Source organism: Cololabis saira, chromosome 4, assembly GCF_033807715.1.
Source record: "Cololabis saira isolate AMF1-May2022 chromosome 4, fColSai1.1, whole genome shotgun sequence".
In the NCBI taxonomy this organism is placed as follows: domain Eukaryota; kingdom Metazoa; phylum Chordata; class Actinopteri; order Beloniformes; family Belonidae; genus Cololabis; species Cololabis saira.
In genome coordinates, this window is record NC_084590.1 from 19415791 (window position 1) to 19427950 (window position 12160).

General features: G+C 41.4%; 1 protein-coding gene across 1 annotated transcript in view; it reads left to right on the top strand.

Annotated features, from left to right (window-relative positions):
• Positions 1 to 4557: 4557 nt before the first annotated feature.
• Positions 4558 to 12160, top strand: part of pcp4b (Purkinje cell protein 4b) — a 45796-nt gene continuing 38193 nt past the window's right edge. Inside the window, exon 1 of the mRNA XM_061720265.1 lies at positions 4558 to 4712. Within this exon, the coding sequence (XP_061576249.1) occupies positions 4704 to 4712 (9 nt within the window). The 5' untranslated portion in view covers positions 4558 to 4703. The remainder of the gene's footprint in view (positions 4713 to 12160) is intronic.

A 12160-nucleotide genomic window follows, 5' to 3' on the forward strand; every position in this document is an offset into this window, starting at 1 on the left:
CTTCTACAGCCCTGTCCAGTTCTCTTATGGCCCTTTTGCACTAGTACCTCCTCGGCGCGGCGCGGCTCGGCTCGGCTCGGTGCGGCTCGTCCCGGCTCCCCCGGTTTTGTCCCCGTTTGTTTTTCCACAGCCAGGTGAGAAGTGGGCAGGTTGGGGTGAAGCTGCTGTGACGTACTCGATTGCGCAACCGCTTTGTTCATGTCGGCGCTGATGAGAAATCAGCTGGAGCCGCGAGTGGCTGAGAGTAAAACAGCCCGTCTACATCCCTTTTTTAATTCTCTCCTCAGCCACCAGGTTTATGAACATCTGCACCTCAGAGTTGGATCACCAAACAGACGTTTTGCGCTCTATAATAAAATCTCTGCGAGCCGCCAGTCGCCCTCGCGCTGACTCCCGCTTCCTGATTCAAATGTCTGACGGCCCCCCGACCAATCAGTGGCGCGGAGGGTGGTGACGTCAGAAATAGTCCCGGCTCAGCCCGGTTAGAAACTCGCCAGAATGGTTACAGAAAAAGTATCTGCTTGGAGCGGCTCTACCCGCCTCAGCCCCTAGTGCAAAAGCGCAAGACGGGGCCGTGGCGGGTAGAACCGAGCTGAGGTGGTACTAGTGGAAAAGGGCCATTATAGTACTGATGTGCCATGCTTGAGTAGTTTGACTGCTTGTGCAATCTCTGTAAGGTTCAGGTATTTCCTCATGCCACTAGTGGTAACACTGACCATAGCCTCCAGGGCGTCTTTGCACAGTCTGCAGCCAGGGTTTTGTCTGGCATGGTAGACCCTGGCCTCTCTCACTCTTGGGCTCAAGGCCTGATCTTGTGCACTTATGAATAATGCCTAGGTGCTGTCCCTTAGCCCAGCCTCTTCCAGCCACTGGTAGGACTTTTCATTGTCAGTGGCTTAAGTCTGTTGGTGGTAGATGCTGTACATTGACTTTCCATGAAGCCCCCCCCCCCTTCTCTTCCTCATCTTCACTGGATTTCTGCTGTCTGAGACATTCACTTAGTGGTTCATCATTTGGACCCATCTTCTAGATTCATCTCTGGATCTTTGTTGTTTCAAGGATGGTAGCTTTGACACTCATTAATTCCCAGCCTCCTTCTTTGCGCTTTACGTAGAATCTCATGGTTTAGGAGTTGGAGGGAAATCCTCCATCCATTGAGAAGAGTAATCTTGTCTTGACATAAGTGACCTCCATCTGTTCCAGTGGCCAGGCTACTATACCATTGGGGTACCTGATTTCTGGCAGGACATATGTGTTGATGGCCTGGACTCTTTCCATTTAGCTGGCTCTTAAGGATCTGCCTCTTTTTAGACACTTCCAACACATCAGATGTTTAGGACAGCTACAAGAAAAGAACACGGAAGCAAATGGAAACTTCCAGGACGCTTGTTGTTGCCATTTGCTTCAGTGTTCCTTCTTGTAGCTGTCCTAAACGTCTGATATGTTGCCCCCTAGTAGTTTGACCATGTTCTGGGTGGGCCCCATCCGTTAGCAGCTGGTTTATTTGTGCTGCTAACTGCTCATGACATGCTGTTTGTGTTTCCCCTAGGCCTGGTGCTGACCAACTCTTCAGACTGGTTCATATATGGATGGAACATTCAAACTGATAACGAAAGCCTCTTCACTGAGCTATCATTAAGCTTTGAATATTGTTTCTCTTTCTTCTGAATCACAGAAAAGAAAGTACTTATCGTATGTTTTAGTTCTCCTGTCTCTGTAAACATCAACACTTTCTGCACTTCTGCCGATCTGCTAACAGACAAAATGTCAAATTTTCACATCAACAACTCTAATCAGAGACAGCAAATCTAAGAGAAATAACTCAGCTGTCTTGTCAACTACATGTTTTTTTTTGTTGATGTCCACAACCATCTCAGCTGAGTCTGTCAGCTTCCCAAACTATTTGCTGTGAACTTTAAATTGTCCTAGAAGATACTGGCTCTGCTGGGATGCTACAATGCTGCCACCACAGATTGTGCTGTGTTTTGCTAACGTTAATAAGCTTGCACACAAACCTCTATCCATCTGCTGTACTTGGCAATGCAGAAACAACTCATTCTCACTACACTATTTCAAGCACAGCATTTTAAGAACTGTTCCTGCAGAACAAAGAGCCCGTGGCCATTTTCAGTTCAAATTGGCTCAAGCTTGTCAGGCACTTTGACAGCTGCACAGAGACACACAGATCAGATCAGAGCATCAGAGATGTTAGGTGCCATTTATTATCATTTTCCTCTTTTCCCATCCATCAAAACTCCACCGGGACCTCATGGTATTTCAGTGACAGTCCATAAGGAAGCTGCTAGACCTTCAATTTGCATCCATATCTGGCCTCCCTGAACACTGGTTCTTTTAGTCTGAATCAATAACCATTTACATACACAGGAACCATATGAAGGCTATCTTGTGGTCTTTAGCCTGAAGTTATTCAAATGTTAATTTTGACTTCATTTTAAAGGTTCATGCATAGACAGAGGACAAGCATTACCTGGTTACAATTACACGATTATAACATTGCTGAACTAAAGAATAAACACAACAATAAAGTTAGGCCTGGCTGCTATTTCACTGCATGTAAATACACCAAAAAAGCCATTATTTTTTTAGAGGTGCAGATGAAACAACTTCAACACCCTGTTGTTTTGAAATGCACCACAGAAAAAAAACAATTTAGCTAATTATAGCACAGTAAACTTTTACAAGACATAATTAATCCCATAATAAATGTGGGCAATGTCAGGCAATCACCACAGCATACCTCTATGCAATGAAATGAACATAAAACATAATGTAGAGAGCTCTGAATGAACATAAAACATTTTAAAAGAATGCACTATGTTTCAGGAGAGCACCGTGAGAGGGAAGAAATGTCTCTCCCCCCCCACCCCACTCTACGTTACATTAACGTAAAGACTCCAATCCTGACCTTATGCGTTACATTAACGCACATCCTAGGACAACTTTGCACAGACTCATATTCGGTGTTTTGCCATTTTTTGCTGCTTTGCCAAAAAATGCTACATAATGGGTTTCTACCTTTGCAGAGCTACAATTTTACCGTGTTTTACTCCCTAGCCCACTTCCTTTTCCCCCCCAAGTGATTCTTGTCGCTTGCCAGGCCGTCATTGTAAATAAGAATGTGTTATTATGACCTGCCTGGTTAAATAAAGGCAAATTTGAATGAATATCAAATAAAGTGATATAATTGTTTTTTTTTCTCTCTTTATCGTATAATGTTCACAAAGTGTAATGCAATTCATGTCATGGGTAGTGTATTTTGAAGGCTCAAATACTCAACATCCCATATTATCAATTTTACATCGTGCAAGAAATGATGAGCGTGGTAATCAAACTTTGAAAATCGGCTGTGCGCGTGCGCAGAACCACAAAGTAGCATTTCCAGGCAGGTAGCAAGGATTGGCAGAACATCTGCACTTTAAAACCTCATGTACATTTTCTCTTCATGTTGTTCATTTTCTCTTTTCATTATATATTTGTTCTTTGTATTGCACCAATCGCCACAACAAATTCCTTGTGTGTGTTTAACAAACCTGGCATTAAACGCAGGGGCGTCAATTGGGTATGGCAAGGTACGGCAGCCGCCACACCTTGGCTTCAAGGGAAAATGTAAATGTTTGTTTTTTAAATACATTTATGGAATTACTCTGTCCATTTGTATTGATTATTCTATTACTTAATACATATAGAATAACTACAAATGCAAATCAGAACAACATGATCGATTTCACTAGTTATTATACACTGCAAAAACTCCAAATCTTAACAAGAATATTTGTCTTATTTCTAGTTAAAATGTCTAATTTTTAGTCAAAAAAAATCTCATTACATTTAAGACAAGACTCAAAAACAACCATTTTCACCTGTTTCAAGTAGATTTTCACTTAAAATAAGTGGAAAAATCTGCCAGTGGAACAAGATTGTTTTGCTTGTAATGAGAAGATAAATCTTGTCCCACTGGCAGATTTTTCTACTTATTTCAAGTGAAAATGTACTTGAAACAGGTGAAAATGGTCAAATAACAAGTTATTTTTCTGGTGATGAATCTTGTTTTAAGTGTAATGAGATTTTTTGACTAAAAATGAGACATTTTAACTAAAAATAAGACAAATATTCCTGGTAAGATTTTGAGTTTTTGCAGTGAGCAAGACTGCATTTGAAATAGTTCCAATTTTCTTGACCACACAGATAAGCTCCATAGCAGACTTCTGTGATGGGTATTTGCTGGACGTGTTGATTGATACTCTAGTTAAGTTCTGTGACTCGTAACCTTGCCATACCTTAGCTTCCACTGAATTGACGCCACTGATTAAACGTAGTTCTGATTCTGATCCTGATGACTTCTATTGATGCCACGAGGAGTGGCGCGTTCAATCCCCCCAGCTGTCATATTAGTGAGTGGGTGTTCATCAGCTGGAGAGCTGCTCTGCTTGGCTCGTCATCTTGAAAAAAAAAAAGCTTACACAGCAGCGTATGAACGCTTGAAGAAGTTGGGTGGCGACTTTGGAGACACATTTGCCCACGGCGTTCCTATTGGTTTACGAGTGACGTGATGGCACGGAGGAGTTGGGCTTAACACGTTATAAAGCTCCTCTGTCCGCGGCGAGCCACTCTTTTAAAGACGGCTGTGGCTGAAACTTCTCCTCCTGGAAGCAAACTAGAAAACCTCAACATTGCTGTGCACCATGAGCGAGGTAGGATTATTTTTATGTTTTAAAAACAAAGACGCGTCGGATTCAACCCAATTACGCGCGTTCCCAAATGCGCGCAGAGAGAAGCATCACTTATGAGAGGGTCGAGGGCAGCGAGAGCCGCCCTTTATGTCGGATAGCTGTTAAATTGCGATGCTTCTGCTCATTTCGTGTTGCATCGCGGATATAATTCGTTGCTGAGAGTCAGCACAGCTGCACACTGTCAAATGCTGGCGAGCAGCAGCGCTGGAGGGAGCAGCAGGGCGCACCACTGTTGGTGACCCCCCTGAAGAGGCAGTGGAAGGACCACAGATAATTGGCTCTCACTTGTCTTGTGTACTTTACAGTGTACTGTGACTACAATTAATGGGGATGTGGCAAAAACTGATCTTAGTTTTGACTTTGACATTATTTGATCACATATTGGGATGCAGTGAGCCACATAAAATCTAATTTAGTTTAAAGCTATGTTAATGCAAGTGGACTTTGATTGTACCAGGTATACCGTAGGTTTGTGTCTCAGTGCAGCAGCAGTCCTGAGTAGAGAGGTCACACATCACAGGGGGGATTCATCTGCTGGCAGCAGAAACCCGCTGCTGGGTTTTTGCACAAGGCGCTCTCCAAATCCAGTAGGCTATGAAATATTTCAGCCCATTTGAAAGTGGGAACGAGGAAGAGAAACCCTCAGTGGGTTTTTATTCTCCACAAGGTGTTACTGATGACTTAGCTTTATTCTCATTTAAAGGGATTTTGACATTATATTTTACATAAATATTTGTGTAGTAAAAAGAGCGGACATTTTCACCCGAGTGACACTATCGAAAGAAACTACTCCTGTTCTTTAAGATCCTCCAACACATTGGCAGATTGAGGTAAAATCAACACCACTCAGCTGACACCTCAGATCCTTAGGGAAAAGGCAGAGGTGACTCATAGCTTTTTTGCCAGTCAGTAAAAGCAATGTAGTACCATTAATAAAAATCTCTGACTTACTGCATATTAACAAGAAATCTTGTTGCTGTAATTGTCTATATGTTGGAAGGGAGACTGAGCGTGAAGTCTGTTCTGGTCCGAAGTTCTGAAACATTAATTGAAATACTTTTAAGATGGCATGTTTTATTGTGTATTATTTGATTCCCATTGTATTTATTAGTATCTTAAAAGCCAAATTAGAAATTTGTGTTTTACCCTGAAATGTGTTGAAATTCGGGAAAACGCAAATGCAGATACTTCAATAAAGGATAGGTTGGATCTGTGAGTTGTTCTGCCTCACACTGCAAGAGTGTGTGGGTTTAAACAAAAAGTAAAAGTCCAAACACACCGACACATGCCTTCAAGTCTAGAAGCCAGTTGTTCCTTTTCCAGCTCGGTTTTGCAGTCTAGTGGGTACGCAGTTTGTCGTTCCCTCAAATGGCTCAGTGACGGGCATCGCTTTACTTCTCTGCAAACTGCTTACAACAAGTCATTCACTGGCTGCCTCAATAAAAGATGAAATCGGTGCGCACACACACGCACACACACACACAGCAAACACAATGCCAGCTTTCGCCGCTTTTGAATAATTGTATCTGTCACTGGCAGCAAAATCACTGCAGTTTTTTGTTTGGTAATAATGTGCAGAATAAAGAATAGCTGTTGACTAAAAGATGAAAACAAACAGATATTTGTCCTTAGTTTGTGTTTTTGTGAAGTCTTGAGCAAAAAGGGAAGTTGCTGTCAGTAAAATGAAAGGTGTGCTGAGTCTCTTAAGTTGATTTAACCAAAGCACAGCAGTCCAGCGTGTTCTGGATGGATGAATCTCACAGCGGTCGGAACTGCAGTGCTCCCCCCCTCAACCCCATCTCCAACTCCGCCTTTCTTCCCCCATCTGCACGCACATGCCCAGAGGTATACTATTTAGAAACAACTTAATGGTTTTCCCCATCTTACTTGTACCTATTGCCACTTTACTCCTTTTTTTCTTTGTGAATGAACCAAACATTGTAGAGGAGGAAAGAACAAGCACATATGAGAGACTGAGGCAATAATACTCATCTTTAGGATACTCCTGAAATTATGAACTATATGTCGATTTGTCCTCAGGTTTTCTTTTTTGAGTGTTCAGTGCTTTAATTGAAGCAGTTTGTTGTGACAAGAAATCTAAATGCATCACTCATACCTGAAGTAATTGTACTCTGTGAAAGATGCACATCTGATATTTAGTAGACACGTTGTAGAGTAATTTCAATCAATTCAGTGACATTTGAAAAAAACAAAAAACAACAACTTTTATCGACCCTTTCAAACGATTTTAATCGGTGATATTTAAGCCTTGGCACTGGAACAAATAAATTATGCATTTATTAACACCAATTCACTTTCTTTCTCTGAAGCAATAAACATCTTCATTGTCATTATGGGTAACTGGAGTGACATCACACAAACTACATTTGAATAATATACTGTGTAATACAAAAGCTATTGCTGGGTCATAAGAGCTAATGATTATACACTGCATTTAAAATTATTAAGTCATCGTTACACGTATCACTGAGTGAATAAACAATCATCATGGTAATTGTTCAACAACTCATGTGACAACAACTACTGAACTAATTTAGAAAGTGTATTGCACCTTACCATGATGAAATTTGGTATTTACTGTTAATTTCAAGAGCTACTGATATCAGTTATGTTAACTGGCCTGGCAAACGCTTATGTGCTACAGTGTTCCTCCAGAAAGTGTTGCACTTTGAATATTGTCCTCCAGTTTCAGAATTACAAATGAATAAAATGAACTATTTTAGGGTACGGCATAGCGTAGTGTGGAGTTTCAGGATCAGATTGATATGGACGGCCCGGGGACCTCTGTTAGTGCAGCAGTACAGACAACCTGTCCAGGGTGTACCCCGCTTCACGCCCGGTGAAGCGGGGATAGGCTACAGCCCTGACCCCGACTGGGATGGAAGCAGGTATGGAAAATGTAATAAATGAACACGTTTTTACTCAAGTATAGCAAGGTGACATTACTTGCAATCAAAGAAGGTTAAAGAAGCAAATAAATTAAGTAAGCAAATATTTTGGGGGCCAATTCGGTTATGTTTAAAGGAGCTTGAGGCTCCTTTTAAGAAATGAGACTCTCTAGCGCCACCCTTCACCACGACGGCCGTCGGGGGTACTGCAGCCAAAAGTGAAGCCGGCACGGGAGAACGGGGAGAACGTGCATGCAGCGTCATGTGACGTCACATCCGCAGCCCGGCGCGGGAAATTTGGGCCCGAATTGCAGCACATTTTGCAGCACACAGCCTGTTCAAGGCAAAGGAGAGATACGCTAGAGGGCTCATTCTTTTGGGTTTGGAACGCTTCATCTGACATTATTACTAGAAAACTTAAAACGTATACAAATTTTTTTCATAAATTCTGCCTCAATCCGGCCTCAAGCTCCTTTAACTACAGAGATCAAGTCACCCACACACACAAACACACAAAAAAGTCTACATCATCTGTGTATTTATCGTCTCAGAAAAATTCTTTAGCTAGCAAAGTAGAAATAGCCTCGACGTTTATGGTTATCCTCCTCCTTCTGGTTTTACCTGTTATGAGTGCACTGTACTGTCACTCCATGGTGGTACTTCTCAGTGTGGGATTACATGGATGGAGAGTAACTGTTGGTCTTCACAACCACATGCCACCTACTGCATATACAGTAGTGTGCAGTAAGTGCTGCATACTGATAAAGTAGTCATCGTTACTACGTAGCATACCACTGTTAAAATGTCAGAACCGGAAGACAGCCATGTGACTGCTGTGAACAGCGCGCTGTAGTGGCTCATTGATTTATAGGATACAGATCAAGGTAAATTGGTCAGATGCATACTGGGAATTTTTCTGGTGGTAGCACACCATGCAGGTATTTCTCACATATTTAAAGGGGACCTATTATGGCATCTAATACCTATTTTAAACAGGCCTTGAATGTCTTAAAAACAAGCTTTTGATTGTTTTTGCTAAATAAATTAGAAATTCAGCCTCTGAGCCATGTCTTTATCTTCCCATTCTCTAACCTCATTATCTATGAGGGATTCTGAGTGGGCGGGGCTATGATAATGAGGCTCTGTGCTGATTGGCTGCCTGACGCAATGACGCGATACACCGCTACGAAAAAATGGCGGAAACTCCGGCCGGCGGAGTTAGTTGTGGCCGTGGTTTCACGCATCGGAGGCCAACCGATGTAAATCGCTCCTGTCATTACATAACGACAGGAGCAGAATCTGAATGGCTCGTAGAAGCCACATCACACTGGATGGCTCATCCGGGCGGCTGTACAGACACTGCAGAATTTGGTTGCTTTCCTCCTTCTCTGAGTTGGCAGGCTGAGGGGAGACCACTTTATATACAGTATGTTAAAGCAAGAGAAAACATGTTTTTCATAATAGGTCCCCTTTAAGGTTGTACAGTTCTTATAATGTGTACCACATTTGACCATACTTGTTGTATGATGTCCGTTTCCATTAGCAGACTTCTGGGGTGGTTTTACCAAACTTAAATCATTGAAATACACCTGGATTATCAGGATTGGCCCTGGTTTAAAAATTTTGGTGAACACTTTTGGAGCCAAATCATCATCTGTCGTGGATTAGATACTCAGAGTGGCCCTGAAGAACTGCCGGATGGGGGTGGTTGTGCTGAATGGATGCTGACTGGACATGCCACAGGCAGGAGATGTTCAGCTGTCTCATTGCTCTCTTTAAGCTTGAGTCGTCGCGTCTCATCCATAGCCACCACTGCAGCGTATGCAGACAGCCAACACTAACGCAGCAACTTTTTTTTTTTTTTTTTGCCATCGTCTTTTTCAAATTTTTCTGGTTGGTCGGCAAACAGTAAAAGGGTGCACTTCCCCCACCAGGTGACATGTAGACAGTTTGCTAAGACAGTGGATCTTGTCGGCTCCGTCATTGTAAACAGAGACAAGATGGTGGAAAGGAGCTGCGGAGGAGAACAAATATAGCCTCTTGGTTTTAATCAGGATCCCCTGCTGATGGAAACGCTGCTGTAGTGTACTATATCAAATACAGCTACAGGCAGCACCTGTGCAGTCATATACTGTAAATCAAACTGTATATCAGAAGAATAAACATTACTTTTGGTACCCTGTATACACATTACATGATGATATTTCCTATCTGCGCTGCAGCATTTTAATAACCATGGAAAATGTAACACATGGGTCCAGATGAAATTGTTCCTCAAAGATGGATTAGTGTCTGGCTGAATTGTAGACTGGGCGATGCGAGCATTTCAGAATAAAATTGCAAACCTAACAAAACGCCATCAAATGTTTTCTTTCAAGTGATTATTCTGTGGTATAACTGGGAACTGGCCATATACACTCCCTGGTCACATCAGGTATATTGGGTATTACATAATGAAGTAGCTGATGAGTTTATAAATGAAATGACATTTTGAACTTTAATTCATGACATCCGTAAAAGAGAATAACATCTCTTCCTCTGTTGATATCTGAGCAGCTGTGTTCTGTGTTGTAGCTGTTGATAAGGCTGGATGTGCTTGTTAGTGGATGTCAGTTCAACTCATGCAATCTGGAGCAGGTGAACTTCTAGTTTTTCATCCCCAAATAAACCGTAGTCTGGCGTTAAAAAGGATTTTCTGAAGGGAGTGGTAAAAACCAGGGTCAAGCTGCAGAGTTGGTTTCAGTTTTTGTTTTTTGTGCTTTAGTGTGAATCTTGAGTGCAACAGCGTGAGGTTTCTTAAATCTGTATATTTCATTATTTAAACCAGATAGTTGAAGGAATAGCAGATAGTAGAATTCTTAATTAAAAAAATGATGCATTCAAGGTTAAATTGTATTGTGTACAATCTAAATGATGATTATCGTCACAGAGGGCTGAAACACAAACATGTTAGGAACAACTTCAGCTTGTCTAAAACATTGTCTAAAACCTTCAAAAACTTTAAAAAACCATTAATATTATAAATATTACTGCATTCACTAGGTTAATTTAAGAGCCAAACAACAAGAAAGGCATAAACTTATTATGTTGCTGCCACCAATACATATATGCTGTCTTCAAACAGAAATTCTTGGAAGGATATAAAGAAAGCGACAATACTGTACTGATGGTAATAGGAGGGCTTCATGAGTATTTGGAGGATAGAGTATAAGCAGTAAAAAATGTTAACCAACATCATTCAGAACAGACTTGTCCATGTGTTTGCTTTCATCAGAAAAATACTTCTTTTAAGATGTGTCAAAGGAAAAGATGTGTTTATTTCTTGCCCCTTTCATATTTTCTTATCTCCTCCCAACTTGTCATGTTCAAGATGCACGAACCCTTTGATCGCGCCCGTGCCTCTTCTGTCATGTCAACTGTTCCTGCTTTCAAATTCACATTTTATCCAGCCATATCATATGTTGTTTAAAACAGTAAAGACCAATGTTCAGGTGTTCAAAAATTATTATGTTCTCTTACATGGTTGTCTGTGGGGTGGTGTTTTTTGTTGAAAGCTTCACCGTTCATGTCAGTGTATGCTTAAACGCATGCGCAGTCTCACAGGTATTTTTCACTAAATGGTCCTGTACTGTTGCATTCTTGATCTGACTCACAGCTAAGCAATCTTCAAGCTGAAGCTTTTCATCCAGCGGTAGGTCATGTAGGTCCCTCAGCTTCCTATAAAAGTAAAAATTTCTGTCATACTAGCTCTGTCAGTGTTGCTGAGGGCAGAAGAAGCTGCGCTCAGTTTTGACTTTGAAGATTCTTTCTGAACTAAATCAAAGATCTTCTAATATTAGATTATATTGATCTCACTTTGACTCCACCTATTCTTATTCTCTTGAGTTTAACATCAAAGATGCACTGCTACATACTCTTGCACAGATGTGGTGGGTGCGATCATAAGAATGCACTGAATATATGTAAGTATGTGTTATGGGACTGCTAAGCATTTGCTCATATGCACAATACATTTTTGTTGCTTGGTTAATTTTTGAAAAAGTTGTTTGCTCGAGTAGATATTTGCATAAACCTACCCTAGGTTGACTGCCAGATCATTACCCTAAGTACTTCTTTGGAGGTTTTGAGTTTGAGCTGCTTATGTGAATGATTGTGGGGAGAAATTGCCCTCGGTATTTGGGCTATGCTGAATTAGCACTGCCTTACTTTGGACTTGGACGGGAAACATAAATGTGACAGAGAAAGCTGTTTAATCCACTTTAAGCAGAGATTGAAATTTCTTTCATACTTAGGCTGGGATAACCCAGACCAGGGATGCAACAATGATGTCATCATGTTAATAACCAGCACAAATCCGGGGTTTCTCAATAGCTGCATAATTTCAGGGGATGTCAGACTCGCAGCATATTTCCCTGAAGCTTTGCTGCTCGTGATCTGAATTTCTCCCAACATAATACTGTTTCATTTTCAGCGTTGAAGGTAACTGTAATTGTATTGGAC